The sequence below is a fragment of the Carcharhinus amblyrhynchos genome, chromosome 11 (genome assembly GCF_965287045.1).
Source record: "Carcharhinus amblyrhynchos chromosome 11, sCarAmb.v2.hapA, whole genome shotgun sequence".
Classification (NCBI taxonomy): Eukaryota; Metazoa; Chordata; class Chondrichthyes; order Carcharhiniformes; family Carcharhinidae; genus Carcharhinus; species Carcharhinus amblyrhynchos.
The window spans coordinates 27,715,797-27,734,708 of record NC_137334.1 but is presented as its reverse complement, the minus strand read 5'-3'; the positions used below and the strand labels follow the sequence as shown (position 1 = coordinate 27,734,708).

General features: G+C 46.0%; 1 protein-coding gene across 7 annotated transcripts in view; it reads right to left on the bottom strand.

Annotated features, from left to right (window-relative positions):
- LOC145349995 (serine/threonine-protein phosphatase 6 regulatory ankyrin repeat subunit C-like) overlaps positions 1-18,912 on the bottom strand; it is a 239,820-nt gene that overhangs the window by 15,073 nt on the left and 205,835 nt on the right. For all 7 annotated transcript variants that reach the window (XM_080198786.1, XM_080198792.1, XM_080198791.1 and 4 more), the window contains 3 exons: positions 17,835-17,918; positions 16,671-16,816; positions 265-347 (listed from right to left, as the gene is read on the bottom strand). In XM_080198786.1, coding sequence (XP_080054912.1) covers positions 265-347; positions 16,671-16,816; positions 17,835-17,918 — 313 coding nt within the window. The remainder of the gene's footprint in view (positions 1-264; positions 348-16,670; positions 16,817-17,834; positions 17,919-18,912) is intronic.

Sequence of the window (18,912 nt, the reverse complement as noted above, 5' to 3'; positions counted from 1 at the left end):
AATAATCTGGAATACAATGGATAATGGATACTATTACTTCTGTGGCCCCAGTGTATCATTTGTGGAACATGAGTGAACAGTTTTGTATAACATAGAGCAAAGTTTTAGACTGAAATTTTAGATTTACAAGTTGATGTAGGGAGCTTAAGAAAATAATTGACATGGAAGCTTTAAGCGTTTGTCACCTCTGAAGATTAGATTTCCTGGATAAAATCCAGAAATAAAGTTGCTGCAAAGTACCAAATGGCATACTCTTGTTCTTACTTTGCTACATGCCAAGTGAAGAGCTGTATTCTTGTTGGTATCTTTTGAAGTTAAGTCAGCCTTCGCACTGTTTACCAAGATCTCTGAAATGGAAGAATCTTTTTTAAAGAATTGATAAAGCTCCAAGTGCAACATAATCTTCAAGTTAAAATTTCAAGCTATCAAACTCAGTGGATTTTGGTAATTTGAGAGACAGATTAAGACCTTTATGTCCTTGACTTTTTTTGGTTTCAGTGTCAACCAAGCATCTGTTACACTGAACAATAATAGACATCAATGTTAACAACATTTTTGTTTGACAGATGCTCCTGTAATTGTTTCATTCACTTTTTGCTAGACAGTAAAGTTTCTCATTATGGATATTTTGTCTGTGCTTTTTTTTAAAAGAAGCAAATCCACAGTTAATCTAAAGATGATTACTTACCATACATGGTACTTACAATGATATATTCCTTCACAAGGAATTATGAAATTTTTTTTTAGAGACAATAGGCTTAGTTAAATGGCCGCAGAGGTGGCCTAGTACACCAGCTGGAGAGTCAGTGATGATCCTCTGCACTCATTTCAAGGAAAACAGAAAAAAAGACGCCATTAGGCCCCTTGAGCCTGCTTTGCCATTCAATACAATTATGGCTGATCAGTTTGTGGCCTTAACTACACTTTCCTGCCTCCAATTCCTCTTCTATTTTAGGTCAAAAATCTGTCCAACTCAGCCTTGAATATATTCAGTGAAACACCAAGCACTGCTCTCAGTGGAACAGATTTCCAAAGACTAATTGATGATCCAATCAGGGAGCCTCATGCTCCCTATTTAAAGCAAGTGTCAGTTTCTCTGCTGCATTAGCCAGGGGCTCCTAAGAGTGAGAGCTCTGTTGTATTATAGTTGGGAAATAAAAAGCAATTGGTGACGGGACTTTCGCCTCTGTGGAGTTATTTCAATGACCATAAACAATAATCTCAGAGAAGAGATTCCTCCTCATCGTTATCTTAAATGGGAGTTCCTTTATTTGAAACTAAACTGGAACTGAACTAGCTTAGATGGAGTATGACCTTATCTCTGACCTAACTGGGGAGTCAAGATAAAAGGAGTCTTCCCCCATCTTTTCTCATGATTAAATGGCAATCCCCACTTCATAGCCATTCATGGAGATGGGGGAATGTAACTCCGCACAATATTTCTAAAGTTGTTTATGGTTATTGAAACAACTCCATGGACGCTTAAGTCCCATTACCAATTGCTTTTTATATACCAACTGCAATACAAACAGAGCTCTCACTCTTGGGAGCTCCTGGCAGGAAAACTGACATGCCTGCTTTAATAAGGAGTATGAGGTTCCCTGATAGGACCATCAATTAGGATTCATCAGGGATATCTTTATGCGTTGAACCAAACAAATGGAATCAAACTAACTTAAGGACAACTCAAAAAGGGCAGCTCCCTAAAAGGAGGGGAATCGCCCAAAACAAAAAATAACCAAAGCGCAAAGGAAACTTAAAACATCAAATTAAAATGTGATTAAAGGAGTCAATAATACACCCCAGTTCCTGCGGTGCACAGTGGGCACGGGAGGCATCAACCTTGGACAACACATGCTCCTTTTTAGGGAGGCCCAGCCGTGAATGTAGCCGCGGGAGAGAGCCAGTGAGATTGGGCAACCCCCTCGATCGCCTGCTGCCTGAACCTGTACATGGAATGCCTTGCTAGGCCCAGGAGCAGGTTCATGAGAAGGTCTTAGCGATGGAGAGGTGGTAGGACTGGAGGGTCTCAATGACATTATTGTTACTAGAGAGGCGGTGCTCGACAGACTGGAGGGACTGATTGTGGACAAGTCCCCAGGACCGGATGGAATGCATCCGAGGGTTCTGAAAGAAATGGCGGAGGTGATAGTGGATGCCTTGGTGGTTATTTTCCAGACGTCGCTAGATTCCGGGGAAGTGCCGGAAGATTGGAAAGCGGCTAATGTTACGCCGTTGTTTAAGAAGGGTGCCAGGCAAAAGGCAGGGAATTATAGGCCGGTTAGTTTAACGTCTATTGTAGGTAAAATGTTAGAATCCGTCATCAAGCAGGAAATAGCGAGGCATCTTGAGGGGAATTGCTTGATAGAGCAGACGCAGCACGGTTTCGTTAAGGGGAAGTCGTGTCTGACAAATTTATTGGAGTTCTATGAGGATGTGTCTAGGGCGGTGGATAGAGGAGAGCCGGTGGATGTGGTCTTTCTTGGTTTTCAGAAGGCGTTTGACAAGGTACCTCACAAGAGGTTATTGCAGAAGGTAAGGGGGCATGGAGTTGGGGGTAGGGTGTTAGCATGAATAGAGGATTGGTTGTCAAATAGGAGGCAGAGAGTGGAGGTTAATGGGTGCTATTCGGATTGGCGGTTGGTGACTAGTGGAGTGCCCCAGGGGTCAGTGCTGGGGCCTCAGCTATTTACCATTTATATAGATGATCTGGAGGAGGGAACCGAGTGTATGGTGTTGAAATTTGCTGATGACACCAAGATTGGGGGAATGGCAAATTGCGCGGAGGGTGTGGAGAGTCTGCAGAAGGATCTAGATAGGCTGGGCGAATGGGCCAGGAAATGGCAAATGGAATTTAATGTTGGCAAGTGCGAGGTGGTCCACTTTGGTAGGAATAATGGTAGGAAGGACTATTTCTTACGTGGCGAAAAACTGCAGCAGGCGACTGTGCAGAGGGACCTCGGGGTCCTTGTGCATGAGTCGCAAAAACCCAGCCTGCAGGTGCAGCAGGTGGTCAGGAAGGCGAATGGGATGCTGGCCTTCATCACGAGGGGGATTGAATATAGAAGTAGGGAGGTCTTGCTGCGGCTGTATAGGGCATTGGTGAGGCCGCAGCTGGAGTAGTGTGTGCAGTTTTGGTCACCGTACTTATGCAAGGATATTTTGGCCTTGGAGGGAGTGCAGAGGAGGTTTACTAGGCTGATACCGGAGTTGAGGGGGTTGAGCTATGAGGAGAGGCTGAATAAACTAGGCTTGTACTCGTTAGAGTTTAGAAGAATGAGGGGAGATCTCATTGAGACGTATAAGATGATGAATGGGATGGATAGGATAGAGGTGGAGAGACTCTTCCCGCTCAGAAAGGACAGTAGGACTAGGGGGCACAGCCTCAAGATAAAGGGGGGGCGGTTTAGAACGGAGTTGAGGAGGAACTTCTTCACTCAAAGGGTGGTGAATCTCTGGAATTCTCTGCCCGTTGAGGTGGTGAAGGCTGCCTCGCTAAATATTTTTAAGACGCGGGTTGATGGGTTTTTGATAAGCGAGGGGATTAAGGGTTATGGGGAGAGGGCCATGACAGATCAGCCATGATCTTATTGAATGGCGGGGCAGGCTCGAAGGGCTAGATGGCCTATTCCTGCTCCTATTTCTTATGTTCTTATGTTCTTCCTCCTTCTCCGCCCCCCTCCACACCGGATGCCTGTAGGTCAGGAGCTTGGGGCTGAAGTGCAAACAAAATATTGATAAAAGGTTTCTGAGAAAAGCGAAAAGGTTGTGCAGCCTACACACATAACATAGAGATGGTCCACAGACTCTGCAAGATTGCACGGGCAGCACATGTGGGAGCCCATGAACCGGTCAAAGCTACGATAGTACGCTACTGCTGCATGCAGCACCCTCCAGCCCAGGTCCCCAAGATAGCGCCGGGGATGGGGGGGCGGGAATCATCCATAGAGGCACCTCCTCTGGGGACCTCTGCCGCCCGACAGCAAGGCCCACCAAGATGTATCCAGGCGACAGGCAGGGGCGCAGTACTAGAAGGTGTGCAGCAGCAACCCATACAGAAAATGCCTCCACAGGGCACAGAGGGCATTTCCACAAGGCAGCTCAAGCTGTTGAGCACCTGACTTGGGGGGGGGGGGGGGGTGCATGCAGTATGGTGGAACATAAGTTTGGGGCAAATGTGAAATTCTGTCTGAGCAGGGGTATGCTCAGGCGGGATCCCACTGCACAGTTGGTCTTGAGGAAGCGCACGTGTGCCCTCGGGTCTGAGCACAACCTACCCTTATTTTGAAACTGAACTCGAACTGAACTAGACTAGAAGACCGAATATGACCTTACCTCTGACCGAACTGGGGAGTCAGGAAGATAAAGGACTCTTCCCCCATCCTTTCTCACATGATTAAATAGCAATCCCCACTTCATAGCCACTCATGGAGCTGGGGGAATTTGATTCTGCACAATATTTCTAAAATTGTTTATGGTTATTGAAATAACTCCACGGAGGCAAAAGTCCCTTCACCAATTGCTTTTTATTTCCCAACTGTAATATAACAGAACTCTTACTCCTCGAAGCCCTTGGCTAATGCAGCAAAGAAACTGACACCTGCTTTAAATAGGGAGCATGAGGCTCCCTGATTGAATCATCAATTAAGACTCATCAGTGAGCTCTTTTCAATACCAATCAAATAAACTAACTCAAATTAACTTAGAGACAAATTAAAAGGAGCAGCTCCCCAAAAGGAGGGGGAACAACCCGAACCAAACACCAAAGTACAAAGGAAACTTAAAACATCAAATCATATTGTGATTAAGGACTCATCAGGGACCTCTCTTACATGCCAAACAAGTAAACAAACTCAAATTAACTTAGGGACAAATTAAAAGGGACAACTCCCCAAAAGGAGGGGGAACAGCCCAAACAAAAAAACAAAGTTGAAAAGAAACTTAAACATTAAATCATAATGTGATTTTCGGGGTTTATAATACACCACGGCCCCAACGGTGCCCAGCAGGCTCGAAAGGTGTCAACTGCACCCATGGACACCACATGCTCCCTCTTCAGGGACTCCTGGCAGTAAATATGGCCTCAGTAGAGGGGCAGACAGTTAGGATGGACGACCTCGTCGATCACCCGCTGCCTGGACCTGTTGATAGCTCACATTGCCAGGCCCAGGAGCAGGTTGACGAGGAGGTCGCCATCCCAACTGGCCCCTCTCCGCACCAGGTGCCCATAGATCAGGAGCGTGGGGCTGAACTGCAAACAAAACAGGTAAACAAAAAGGTTTTTCAGGTAAACAAAAAGGGAGTACAACCTAAGACACAAAACATAAACATGGTCCATGGACGCCATAAGGCCACAGAAGGGGCAAGCTCGGCAGCCATGAACCAGAAAAACCTACGGTTGTACGGAACTGCTGTGTGCAACACCCTCCACCCCAGGTCCCCTAAATAATTGGGGGAAATCCCTCCATACAGGGACCTCCACTGAGGACCTCCGCCGCCCGGTGGCAACAAGGATCACCAAGGTGTATCCGAGTAACAGGCGAGGACACGTCGTGGAAGATGTCCAACAGCAGCCCATACAGGAAATGCCTCTGAGCGGTGGAAAAGGAGACAGAGGACATTTTGGGGGGAGTCAAGGTTTTGGGCCAATGTGAAATTCCATCCGAGCAGGCAAACACTTGGGCAGGATCCCACCTCATGCCTGCGCCACCTCGGGATTAAGGGTTATGGGGAGAGGGCGGGAATGTGGAACTGAGCCACGACAGATCAGCCATGATCTTATTGAATGGCGGGGCAGGCTCGAAGGGCCAGATGGCCTACTCCTGCTCCTATTTCTTATGTTCTTATGAGACCGTGTATGCATTTGGGGTTGAGCACAACCATCCTAAGATCTTGGATGGCCACCCCCGCGCACTCAGCCAGCACGTGGAGACTCATCCAGGCCGTCCTCCACCATCCAGCACATCCCCGATCCTAATCACCCTGGCATCCATGGCCTTCCTTTCTGCCAGCCACCTGAAGTTATACAGCTGGAGGAGCAGACTCCTGAGCAGCAGCTCTTGCACAAGAGCCGCTACTCCTGATGGGGGAGAGCTGCGTCGCAAGGCAACAGTGTTCCAGACTGTGAGAAGATTCTGGTAAAAGACGGTCAAGCCTGCAAGGAGGTCGGAACACGCCCCAGATTTATATACAGAACCTGCACTTCATAGTTCAGGCCTTGCAACTGGCAGAAGAAATATATTGCCAGGGTACACCATTGTGGAGGAGGCTCGACGTAAAGGTATCTCTGCAGGGTCTGGAGGCTGAAGGTCACTACCTGTGTGTGGAGGCACACCAGACATCAATCGCCCTCCCCAACTGAGAGATGCAAAAGCTAAGCAGAAACCCAGTGCATCAGTTGTACCAAAAGAACCGCTCAAGGGTTTTCCGGATATTGGTGACAAAGCCAGGGGGAGGGGTCAAAGTGACCAGCTGGTTCCACAACATGGAGGCGAGCAGCTGGTTTATGACAAGAACTTGCGCCCTGTAGGACAGCACTCGGAGCAGTCCTGTCCGGTGACTCAGGTGAGCGGACACTTTGGCCTCCAACTCCTTCCAGTTCACCGGTCAGGATTCCTCAGCTCAGCAGAGATGGACCCCCAAGTAGGAGGAGGTTGGTCCTGCTCCAGGGGAAAGACCTGAGCTCCTCTGGAAGGGGGTCTGTCTCCCACGGACCGACCAGGAGTCCGGAGCACTTGGCCCAGTTGATCCTGACAGAGGATGCGGCGAAGTACATGGCCTGGCATTCTTGCATCCTCCGCAGGTCAGCCGGGTCCATGAACATGAGGAGCACATCATCAGTATAAGCCGACAGGACCACCCCTACGTCCAGGTCGCACAGAACCAAACCCGTCAACTCCTCCACAAGAGGCACAGGAATGGCTCCACACAAATAGAATAGAGTTAGCCGGACAAGGGGTAGCCCTGCCGTACTCCCCTCCCAAAGCAAAGGGGCGCCATCAGGGACCCATTAACTTTAATTAGACATTCTGCAGCACAGTACAGTAATCTGATCCAAGCGACAAAATGCGCCCTGAATCCGAATGCCCGCGGAGTTCTGAGTAGGTACTTGTGCTCCACCCTGTCAAACACCTTCTCCTGATTGAGTGATAAGGAGGTGCTCGACAGACCAGCCCTCTGAGAATGGTGGATAAATTCCTGGATGAGATGTAAATTGTCGTGCATCGACCTGCCCAGGACCGTGTAGGACTGGTCAGGGTGGATCATGTGGTCCAGCGTGAAGCCAAGGCGTGAAGCCACTGCCTGGTGAAGATTTTGTAGTCCGTGCTGAGGAGGGAGACCGGATGCCAGTTTTTGAGGCACCAGAAATTCCCCCTCTGAGGCAGCCACGAAAGGGGCATCACACTGGCGGCCATGCTCTGCCCCAGGACCTCCGCGTAGTCATGCCCCAGGACATCCCACAGCATCCTGAAGAAATCCACTGTCAGCCCATCCAGCCCCAAGGCCTTGCCCCACTGGAGGCCATCGAGGGCACCGGTCAGTTCAGCCAGGCATACTGGGGCTTCAAGTCTGCCAACACCCTTCAGACTGACTTGCAGCAGGTCCTCCCATAAAACTCTGTGGGCATCCTCGCTGGACAGAGCTGGAGAGAAGAGGGTGGTATAATAATCATGAGCAATAGCCCTGATGCCCTCCAGATCCAAGGTGGGGGAACTGTCGTAGGCCAGCAGCGTAATGAGCTGCTGACGGTTAGCCCACCCTTTTTCCAGCATAGAAGAAGGGGGAACCGCGGTCCAGGTCCACTTGGAACTGAAGCCGTGACATCACGTATGTGGCATGGGACTTGATGAGTTGCAGGTCCTGCATCGCGCCCTTCTCCCTGTACTCCAGCCTCAGGGCTGGGTCCGCATCGGGCTGACTGAGGAGTGCCTTCAGGTAGAAAACCTCCATCTCCAACTCCTTGAGCCTGCATTTCCACCTCTGTCGACCCCCTTGCATACTCCTGACAGAAGATACGGATGTGAGTCTTGCTCAAATCCCACCATAGCCTCAAGGAGGGGAAGCCACCCTGCTCCCTTCTCCAGCCTGTCCAGAAGACGAAATGAGTCCAGGAAGCGCTCGTCCTCCAGCAGCATGTTGTTAAAGTGCTCCCGGACATGAGATGGAACAAATTCCACCCACACCAGGTGGTGGTCTGTGCATGGCACCTGCTACATGGAGGCCGACAGGACACTGGACACGCACGCCCTAGAAATGTAAAGGCAGTTGAGTCTGGATGCTCTACCTCTGGGCCTCATGTAAGTGAAAGTTCTGGAGGCAGGATGGAGATGTCTCCAGATGTCCACCAAATCGTGGGTCCCAAGCAGGTCCTGCAACTTCACCACTGCTGGTGCGCGCAGCCAGGGGCTGGTGTGGTCCCATGCCTCGAGGATACAGTTGAAATGGTCCATCCCATCCAAGGATCATGCATTCGCCCCCATTGGTGGTGTCAGGATGAGCGAACACTTTCTTGTAGAAAGTCATTTGCTGCGGTCCGGCGTTTGAGGTGTCGACATTCAGCAAGTGAATGACCACGCCCTCCTCTTGCGGACTGTCAAGTGCAACAACCAGCCTGGCACAGGCTCCTTGACCCTCAAGATCTCCGGCTGAAAATGCAGGGCCAACAAGATAGCTGCCCCACTAGAAGCGAGCGTGAAGTGGCTTATGTAGACCCCTCCCTTGTCACTCCAGGAGCCATCAGGCTCCATCTCCCAGAATGGTACGGGTTTCTTGCAGGAAATACACCACATACTTCCTGTTGTGGAAGACCGAAAAGTTCTGGAACCTGTGGAGTAGCTCTCTGCTGCTGTTGACTTTGAGGGTGGCTATAGTCACCTTTATGTCAGTAGCTTAGTACCACTGTCATCACTTACTCCAATTGTTTAGGGGAGGCGCTGGCACAAGATGCGTCAGTCCATTCTGCCATGAGCCCAGAGAAGAACTCCTGTACCCGACGCCGCTCTTTTTCAGCCAGGCCCAAAGCAGCCTGCGAGCAGGCTTGCGTGGGCCGGATGCGCAGCGCCAGGTCCGACCAACAGTTGGGGGCTAATCGGATGCTGTCAGGGTGACCAGAGTGGTCTTTTATAAAGACCCTGAGTGCCCCAGAGGAAATGAGGGGCGACTTGATGGAGGGGCACAAAGGAGTCTCCCACCTCGCTCCAGGTGGACTCTAAAATTGTCCCTGTGCCCACCACCAAGCAGCCTACCTCCTCAGGGCAGTCGTCCTGCGTCTCAGAGTCTCCCGTCGTAGGGCATACAGCGGGTGACAAGGAGCCACCAACTAGTCCTAACTCCCCCTACCACCACCACCACCCCCCCTCCCCCCAACCAACCCACCTCCATTGAACCCCCAGGATCGGTGGAGGACGGGTTCCCCTGGTCTCCTCCCTGGTTTCTGGGCCCCGAGGGCATCAACGGCTCAGGTCCCTGCTCTGCCCCAGATGCCTGGGCACCCCACAAGTCCGGAGAACCCTCCGGTCCAAGGTCAGGGGCACCAAGGATCAAAGGTCGGGACAGAAAAGAGGAGCCTTCCTCGTCACTACCACCCAAGGACCCAAACAATGGGGTGCTACCGCAGACAGTCCTCCAGCAGACAAAAGAGGAACTCCTCCGGGGTGCTAAATTGCACCAGGTGGAACTGAATCACGGAGGCCCTGCTCTCACCCAGCCCCGGGGATCCCGCTTGGAGGACTGTGACAGCACAGGAGGCTGGAGATGGCACAAACTGGGAGAGCGGATGTTGCCAGCATGGCCTCCCTTTGTGGGAGGCCAGGTGGTACTTGGCTGGGGAGGAGAGGGGGTCGCGGTGCCAGCTGTGGCTGCCTTGGAGTGGGGGTGCGGTCTTGGAGGCGGGGCAGCTTTTTGATGTGCCCCACCTCCTTACAGGCATGGCACCGCATGCTGTCCACGAACCAGAAAACCCGGCTGGTGGTCTCCTCGAAGGGAGATGTTAACCCCACCCCCTCGAGACACTCCTCCCAGGCCAGGTGGACAAAGACCTAGCGCTGGAAGGAATACACGTACCTGAGGGCGGGGTCATGAAGGCCGAGCAGGATTGGAGTCATCCCGGATCTGACCTCCCCCAGTAGATTGAGGTGAGGGAAGAGGAGCTCCATGGTAATGAAGGGTGGGACGTTCAATAAAACTAATTTATGGGTGGTGGCCTCTAGGGCGTCCACCACCAAGAATGTCCCGTCCACCGAAAGGACTCATCAGGGACTTCATACTCTAGCAAGCCAACCTCATTAGCCTGGCTGAAGTCATCACAGTTATCCTTTTGCTATTACAAATTTGGTCAACCATTAACTTAAAATTGAAACCATTGCTTTTTTTTTGTGCTTCCTATTTGTCAGCAAGCCTACAGGTGCTTGGAGCTGACATTAGATATTTAAGATGTGACTGATACAAAGTCCAGTTTAATTAACATAGCATTTGATTTTACTGATAAGAATCTGAGCACAGCAGAATTCTGACTGCACACAGAATTTGAAATTAAACAGCTGGAATATATAAAATATAAACTACAAATTTTGCAAAGAAGCCATTTGCCTACAGTTTTCACGCTGTGTTCCCTCTTCAATTATCACTGCACCTTGGTGTGGCAATGAAAATCTATTCACAATACAATCTCTTAATTTTTTAATATTCATTGTAATCATTCTCTTCTGGAACAGTCTAAATGCAAAGAGGTTACAAATTTAATACACTGGCACGTACGAGCCAGCATTTTACATCACTCTGCTCTAAGTCAAATCTCACAATAGTATTCAATATTTTGTAGTGTGGTGATCAGCCTCACTGGACACTTATGGTGAAAGACATGAAAGACTGGGTTGAATTTTATGTTTGGACTCAATTGCACTGAGGGTGCCCAGCTGCTCAACTGTTTGTGAAATGTTCTTCCCATGCCCAGTAGGACTAGGGGGCACAGCCTCAAGATAAAGGGGGGGCGTTTTAGAACGGAGTTGAGGAGGAACTTCTTCACTCAAAGGGTGGTGAATCTCTGGAATTCTCTACCCGTTGAAGTGGTGGAGGCTGCCTCGCTAAATATTTTCAAGAAGCGGGTTGATGGGTTTTTGATAAGAGAGGGGATTAAGGGTTATGGGGAGAGGGCCGGAAAGTGGAACTGAGCCACGACAGATCAGCCATGATCTTATTGAATGGCGGGGCAGGCTCTAAGGGCCAGATGGCCTACTCCTGCTCCTATTTCTTATGTTCTTATGTTCTCTTTAATCGAATTCCAATTGCACGTGTAGAGTTTCAACTTAAATAGTTGGAATATATAAAATATTATCATAAAGTGGAGGTTGATCCCCCCTCTGAGAACAAACATCTATGATGTGGGTATGCCGGCGTTGGACTGGCGTAAACACAGTAAAAAGTCTGACAACATCAGGTTTTAGTCCAACCTAGGTTGGACTAAAACCTGGTGTTGTCAGACTTTTTACTGAACAAACATCTAACCATTCAAAGAGGAGTACCTCGCCCTATAATCTGTAAAAAGTGAATCTGAAGTGGTATGATCCGCTTTTCAGCAGCTTTTTACGGTTAAATAAAAATAACTCCCTGACACTCTCTCTAAAGTCAACAAATAACAACTTATTTATCTAAATGAACAAATTAACTAAACTATTAACAAACCAAATAAAACAATTCTAATGGAATGTTGTTCAGATAAATACAATTCCCACTCATTAACAAAAAATAGAATTTTAGTCACTCTCTAAACTACAACCAGGTTTTGTGCCTTCCGTAATATTCTGGGCCTTCTCGATTGATTCTTCTTCGGTACCTACGCCAAGGGATGGATGGGATGGATAGGATAGAGGTGGAGAGGCTCTTCCTGCTCAGAAAGGACAGTAGGACGAGAGGGCACAGCCAGACGCGGGTTGATAGGTTTTTGATAGGCAAGGGGATTAAGGGTTATGGGGAGAGGGCGGGAAAGTGGAACTGAGCCACGACAGATCAGCCATGATCTTATTGAATGGCGAGGCAGGCTCGAGGGGCTAGATGGCCTACTCCTGCTCCTACTTCTTCTGTTCTTATGTTCTATGTTCATCGAGATGGTGCTTTTGCTCAAGACAAAAATGAAACCAGGACAGCTAGCAGTTCTCTCATAGCTGAACTAAGAACTGTTACTCTGGCAGTTGCTCTCTCCTTTTGTCCCATTGCCTCCTTCCTTTTATACCTGTGACGACATATCAATAAGCTCCCCAATAGGATTGGTCCTAGGTTGCCAAAACCATCAGATTTAAAATATAATAGGTTCTTGGTATCTAAGTGCCTAATTCAAATTGATTCAAAAACAGTCAAAAAGCCTGAAGAGCCCGTTGCTTTGATAATACTGCTGCTTGGCTGTCTAATACAAATGTTTCACTTTGGGCACTCTGTATGTACTTGCATTTTTTTAAAACTTTCTAAGCGTAAAGCACCACCTTTTAAAGAGACCATACAATGCTTTTTCCCTAGCATTTTACAATTTTACAAACACCAATCTACAATTACTCTACTCAACTTCGCAACAATATACACTGCAAATGAAACCAACTGAATAGGTGAGCAGCAAAAGTATGGTCTATTGCACATGGATACAGAGCGACAACAGGTTCAATTATTTTATTAGAGCTGCAAAGGTGAGTAACATCTAACGTTTAAGTGCTCACTACTTTCTCCAGCCTTCTGTTGCACATCACTCCTCAGGCCAAAAGTTCTTGCATTCCTTTCTCTCAAGGCAATTCCTTATCTCATTGGGACAGTCACCACTGACAGTCACCATCTTAGTGTTACTTCATGCCCATTCCACATAATCATCTTCCACAAGTGTTGTCATTCTATTCTCTTAACACATTCCATTTCTCACACTCATAACTCTATTCTTTCTCCCCTTGCAGAAGAGAATGTAAAACTCCAGGGCAAGGTTGATCACTGGGGTGGTTCTTGTTACAACGAGGCTTGCATGATTATTAGACTTTAGAACTGTTAGTTTAATTTAAGGCGAAATGAAGGGGTCATTTGACGTGTTCTGAAATCTGCCTGACAGCAAGCCTGGGTATTTTGGTTCTTAGTGATTAAAGGGGACCCAGATTGTTTACCTGGGAAGATGATGCTAAGTGATTATGTATGGAGTCAATGGTGGCAACCACTGTGATAACAATGGGTAGACAGCAGTTTCTGAAGTCCCAGAAGAGTGCTGAACAAGTCAGGTTATAAATAATGGTTCTTTAAACACTCTACTTAACTCCAAGCTGAAAGAGAGTTGGGTACTCGAGGGTAGCTAATCAGCATCTTTTCCTGGATACAAAACCCACGTGATTCACATGTGATACAGTCAGAGCAGAAAATGAGTGCCCATTCTTTCTAACTGACCTCAATAGTTACCAAATAGATGTAAGTAAAGGCACCAGCAAACACAGCATTTGTCATTAGGGAGATACACTTACATGCACCAGATTGCAAGATTCTGCAGTGTTACCAACATACCCCTGGAAAAAGTCACAGGCAAAGAGATTCAATACCTGCAGAGACCTTGACCATCATTGACCATGTGTGCCTAGCTGGTCTACCAAGCAGTCTTGTTCCATAAGGCTGCAAATATCAGCAATAACCACCATACAAATTTGAAATTCCTAAAGCACTAGTGTCCAATAAAGCTTATCCTCTGCCATTACACCCTGTGTTGGGAGCATTGCCTCCTGTGAGCTGCAAGTTCTGCATTCATCCCTCTGCACAGTGAAATGGTAAATGTTTCAAAAGGCAGAAATTGCCACCCAAGTTTTGGAAATCCCTTCTAAAGTAGTGAAATGACCATCACCTGGTAGCTCTGACATCCATCATTATGAAATGCTTCAAAAGCTTAGTCATGGAACAAATCAATTCTGGCCTCCCAGAGTGCCTGGATCCATTACAGTTTACCTCATTGCCGCAATAGGTCATCTCCCTGGTCCTACACTCAACCGTGGATAACAAAGACACTTAGGTCAGACTCCTATTTCTTGACTACAGCTCAGCCTTTAACATCAATATTCCAACAAAACTCATCTCCAAATTCTGTGGCCAAGGGCTCATCTCCTCCCTCTGCAACTGGAAGCAAGACTTCCTAATCCACAGTTCACGATCAGTGAGAATAGAAACACCTCTTTCACAATTATCCTCAACCTCAGCGCCCCACAATGCTGTGCCCTCAGCCCCTAATTATACTCCTTAATCACCTATGACTGTGTGGCCAAATTCCCCTCCAATGCAATTTTCAAGTTTGCTGATGACACCATCGTGGTGGGTCAGATTTCAAACAATGATGAGATGGAGTACAAGAAAGATAGAGAACCCGATGAACTGATATAACAACAGTAATCTCTCCTTCAATGTCATTAAAGCGAAGGAGATAGTCATCAGATTCAGGAAGCGTAGTGGAGAACATACCTCTGTCTGCAGTAACAGGGATGAAGCGGAAATGGTTGGGACCTTCAAGTTTCTAGGTGTGCAGATCACCTTTCCTGGTTCCTCCATGCCAACATTATAGTCAAGAAAGCCCACCAATGCATCTACTTCCTTAGGAGGCTAAGGAAATTTGGCATGTCCACATCAGGTCTCACCAACCTTTACAGATGCACCATAGAAAGCATCCTTTCTGGTTGTATAACAGCTTGGTACGCCTCCTGCTCTACCCAAGACTACAAGAAACTACAAAAGGGTCATAAATGAAGTCCAGTCCATTGCCTAAACCAGCCTCCTATCCATTGACTTTGTCTACACCTTCCCACTGCCTTAGAACACAGAAAGCATAATTATGGGTCCCACACACTCCGGACACACACTTCCACCTTCTTCCAGCAGGAGAAAGATACAAAAGTCTGAGAGCACGTACCAACTGACTCAACAACAGCTTCTTCCCTGCTGCCATCAGACTTCTAAATGGACCTACTTCATTAACTTGATCTCTCTCTACACCCGAGCTATGACTGTAACACTACATTCTGCACCACTCCTTTCTTTCTCTATGTATGGTATGCTTTGTTGTATAGTGCGCAAGAAACAATACTTTTCAGTGTATACGTATACATTTTGCAACCATAAATCAAATCAAATACACTCGCAGAACAAGTCCTGTGAACAGAGATTTTTATTTGGGCAAAGAAGCAACTCTCAATCGAACACCGTGATTCCAAACTGCCCTCTCACTTTTAACTTGGTGAATTTCAGGCAGCTTAGGAAATCTACGTGCTGGCAGTTGAATGATGTGGGTATGCCGGCGTTGGACTCTTGGGTTCATGTCGCACTAACTGTAACCCCCGTGACTTGCCTGGGTTTGCAAAACCTCACTTACTGTACTGTCTGGAGACAATACACATCTCTGTAACCTGTGATCAGTGCTCCTTCCACTCACATTGTCAGCCACTTCAGGTCTTGAACAGCAGGTTAGGTGTAAGGATTCGCATTCTAATCAGTAATCTCTAAACTGTCTGTGCTTTATATGCTCTGTCTGAGGCCGGAACTCTCCATTCACCTGACGAAGAGGGAAACCTCGAAAGCTTGTGAGTATTATCAAATAAATCGGTTGGACTAAAACCTGGTGTTGTCAGACTTTTTACTGGCAGTTGAAGCCAGAAATTAAGTTTAGGATGCAGTCAGTCACCTTTTACTATATGTTAAATTACAGACCTGCTTGTCCCATGGCATGCTACTGTACATGTGAGTGAGCTGTGACAAAGGATCATCGAAACTCAAAACATCAGTTCTTTTTTCTCCTTACAGCTGCTGCCAGACCTGTTGAAATTTTCCAACATTTTCTCTTTTGGTTTCATGTTCCAGTATCCACAGTAATTTGCTTTTATCCATGCCTAAGTCAATTGCAAGTCACTACTGCTTCCTGGCAAATTGGCATTTTTTGCTACTTCAACTTCCCACATGCACCAGGCCACGACGACAGGTAAAATTCAGTCTGTTAACTTGGTTTATCTCTCCATGGATGCTGTCCAAACTGCTGAGTGCTTAAAGAATTTTCTGCTTTTATTACATGAAATTATTTGTTCATAACATATTTTTCTGCTCTGCTAACTACACAGCTTTCTATCTCCATTCAGTGTCACTCCCTAACCATATGCTAATTTTCTGTTTTTTTTATTTTGGGAAACACCTTGACTTCACTTCACAACCTATGTAAATTTAAGATCAAGGTCACAAATGCACATCTAACCATTTCAATGTAATTGGAATGAATTATTGAAGCAGTAACTGATCGAAAACAGGATACTAACAACCATTTTGAAAATGACAACATACAAAAATTCTGGAGGATGCAATATGTTTGATGTGAAATAAAATCAGGAATTTATTTAATAAATATTAGATAGTTTTCTAGATATTTTATCTTATCTATGAAGGAGGGAAAAGTTCATATTGAACAAGAACACTGACAGTGAAAACACATTTCATTCCAACATCATGTGTACTGACCCACGTGACTTGCCCAAGTGAAAAACGCAAATTACTTGGACAATACAACATATCTGCAGTCTTCAGTATTCAAGAAAAAGTTTGGGGCAGAAATGATTTTACAGAAATAAAAGCAATTTTATTATTTGCCTGACCATTAAAACCATTTTGGAAAGCAGAGAAAAGTCACTGTTACATACCCACAGCTCCACACTGTCCATTTTCGGCTGCCATCATTAATGGACTTTTTCCTGACTTATCAACAGGGTTCACTTGTGCACCATGACTTAACAGCAATTGCAAGCACTCCACATGGTCTGTAAAAGCAGCTGCATGAAGTGGGGTTCTAAAAACATAATCCCAGACAAAGTTATTTTCAACATGTATGGTTTTTGCTAACTTAATTACTCAAGTCCTGATGAACAAAACGATTCTTTGTGATGTCACAACAATAGTGCCATTTAGGCCTCATCTTATCCAATCATATGTGCCAACTAGTTAATACTTTGCCTGGACATGTGATTGAAAATCAAGGCCATTTGTCAGTCACCCCTTGATCTAAAAATCAATCTTTTCTTTACAACTGTTCGTTCCCATTAAAGTTGGATGAAATTAATGTGAGAGATTTCTAATTAAGGCACTTAACGTCAGTTTCAACATCTCCAAAGTCAGGGATATCTCAGCCAAATGTAATATAAAACTCCTTCTGCTTTGGCCCTGGAAGGTGCCTCAGTTGTGATCTTACTTCAGAAGTAACCTTTCCTGTAGCAGCATAACACTTTCCTCATTTCCACCACCAGCCACCTTAAGGCCTCTCTGACTGACATGGTCAATTTGATCTAGTTTTACGCTGTGAGCCAATGACCACAATGAACTTGATTGAAATGCGAATTCACTTTGGAAAGGACTCTTACAGCTAGCAGACAGAAAATATTTGTCCCATCACTTTGGACTGCATCTATAAAAAGGTCCAGAGACACAAAATTAATGCCACCCTGTTCCTCCAGCTCAAAAGCTTTTAAGTAATTTTCAGAGCTTAGGATCTATGTTTGGGCGCAGTTATAATATAAATTAGAATTTCAGAAAATCCATTGTGACATTCCCTCCTCCTCTCAAAAGTTCACACCCTTAAAATCTCAACTACTGAGATCATAACATTTCTAGAACTAAAGGGGATTGGGGTTCCAATTTGTAATATCGAAATAACATTATTTGAGTGTCACAATAAATTTCAGTTTGATTTAATGACTCACAAAAATTCAAATGATTTTGAATACAGAATTTGAAAAAAAACGTGCAACTATAAGAACATAAGAAATAAGAGCAGGAGTAGGCCATCTAGCCCTTTCATTTGTTTCTCGTACCTTCCTTGGGCATCTCTCGAATCAATAACCGCAGCATCTAAAGCTTCTATTAACATTTCTGCACAATTTTCATGGTCATTTATTCTGTAAGCAAATGAAAAACGTTTGGTTATGATGTTGGAGTAAAAGCACATTGGAGCAATTAGTATCTGGTATGTAACATCATGCATTATGTGTAGTGACCTCTATTGCCTTTATCTTACTGAAAATCCAGGTACAAAATCTATGCATAATTCAAGTCCATTTAGCCTATAAAAGCTCATCGCACTTGTACTGTAATGTTCTACCACAGCATCCAATTACATTTTGAACGTTCTTTAACATTTAAATTTTGACTGCACTTGGCAAGTTATTCCAAACATCACTGGGTCTGATAGGGATTCAAACATGTTCAAAAATGCAAGTCATCTGAAACTGATCCAAGTAGAACCAATATTCAATAGCGCCTTAAATGTAAACTAAGCAAAAGCTCTTTCTTCCCAAAATATTTTGATGTTAGCAATCCAGGACAAGTAGTATCTGCAATTATGGGACAGAATAATCCAGCAAATATCAGTTGCCAATTATTCCACCGTAGTATTGCACACAGGCAGTCAAGACTAAGTGCAGCCTTCATTATGAACTAGGCTAGAGGTGATAGATAAGATTTGAGTGGGAGGAGACAAAACCCAGACGTGGATTGAAGAGAAACTGTTGAATGTGGAAATGTGTGTGTGGGGGCCAAATTGGCCCTTTCCAAAAGAATTTTTTTTGAAAACTGCAAGTGACAAAATGGATAAGGCTTCCTGACCAGTTTTGAAATTTTGCTCAGAATGACTTATTCTTTTATAAATTGTATCTTAGGGCCCATAAGAACATAAGAAATAGGAGCAGGAGTAGGCCATCTAGCCCTTCAAGCCTGCCCCGCCATTCAATAAGATCATGGCTGATCTGAAGTGGATCAGTTCCACTTTCCCACTCTCTCCCCATAACCCTTAATTCCCTTGTCTATCAAAAACCTATCTACCCGTGACTTAAATACATTTAGCGAGGTAGCCTCCACCACTTCAACGGGCAGAGAATTCCAGAGATTCACCAT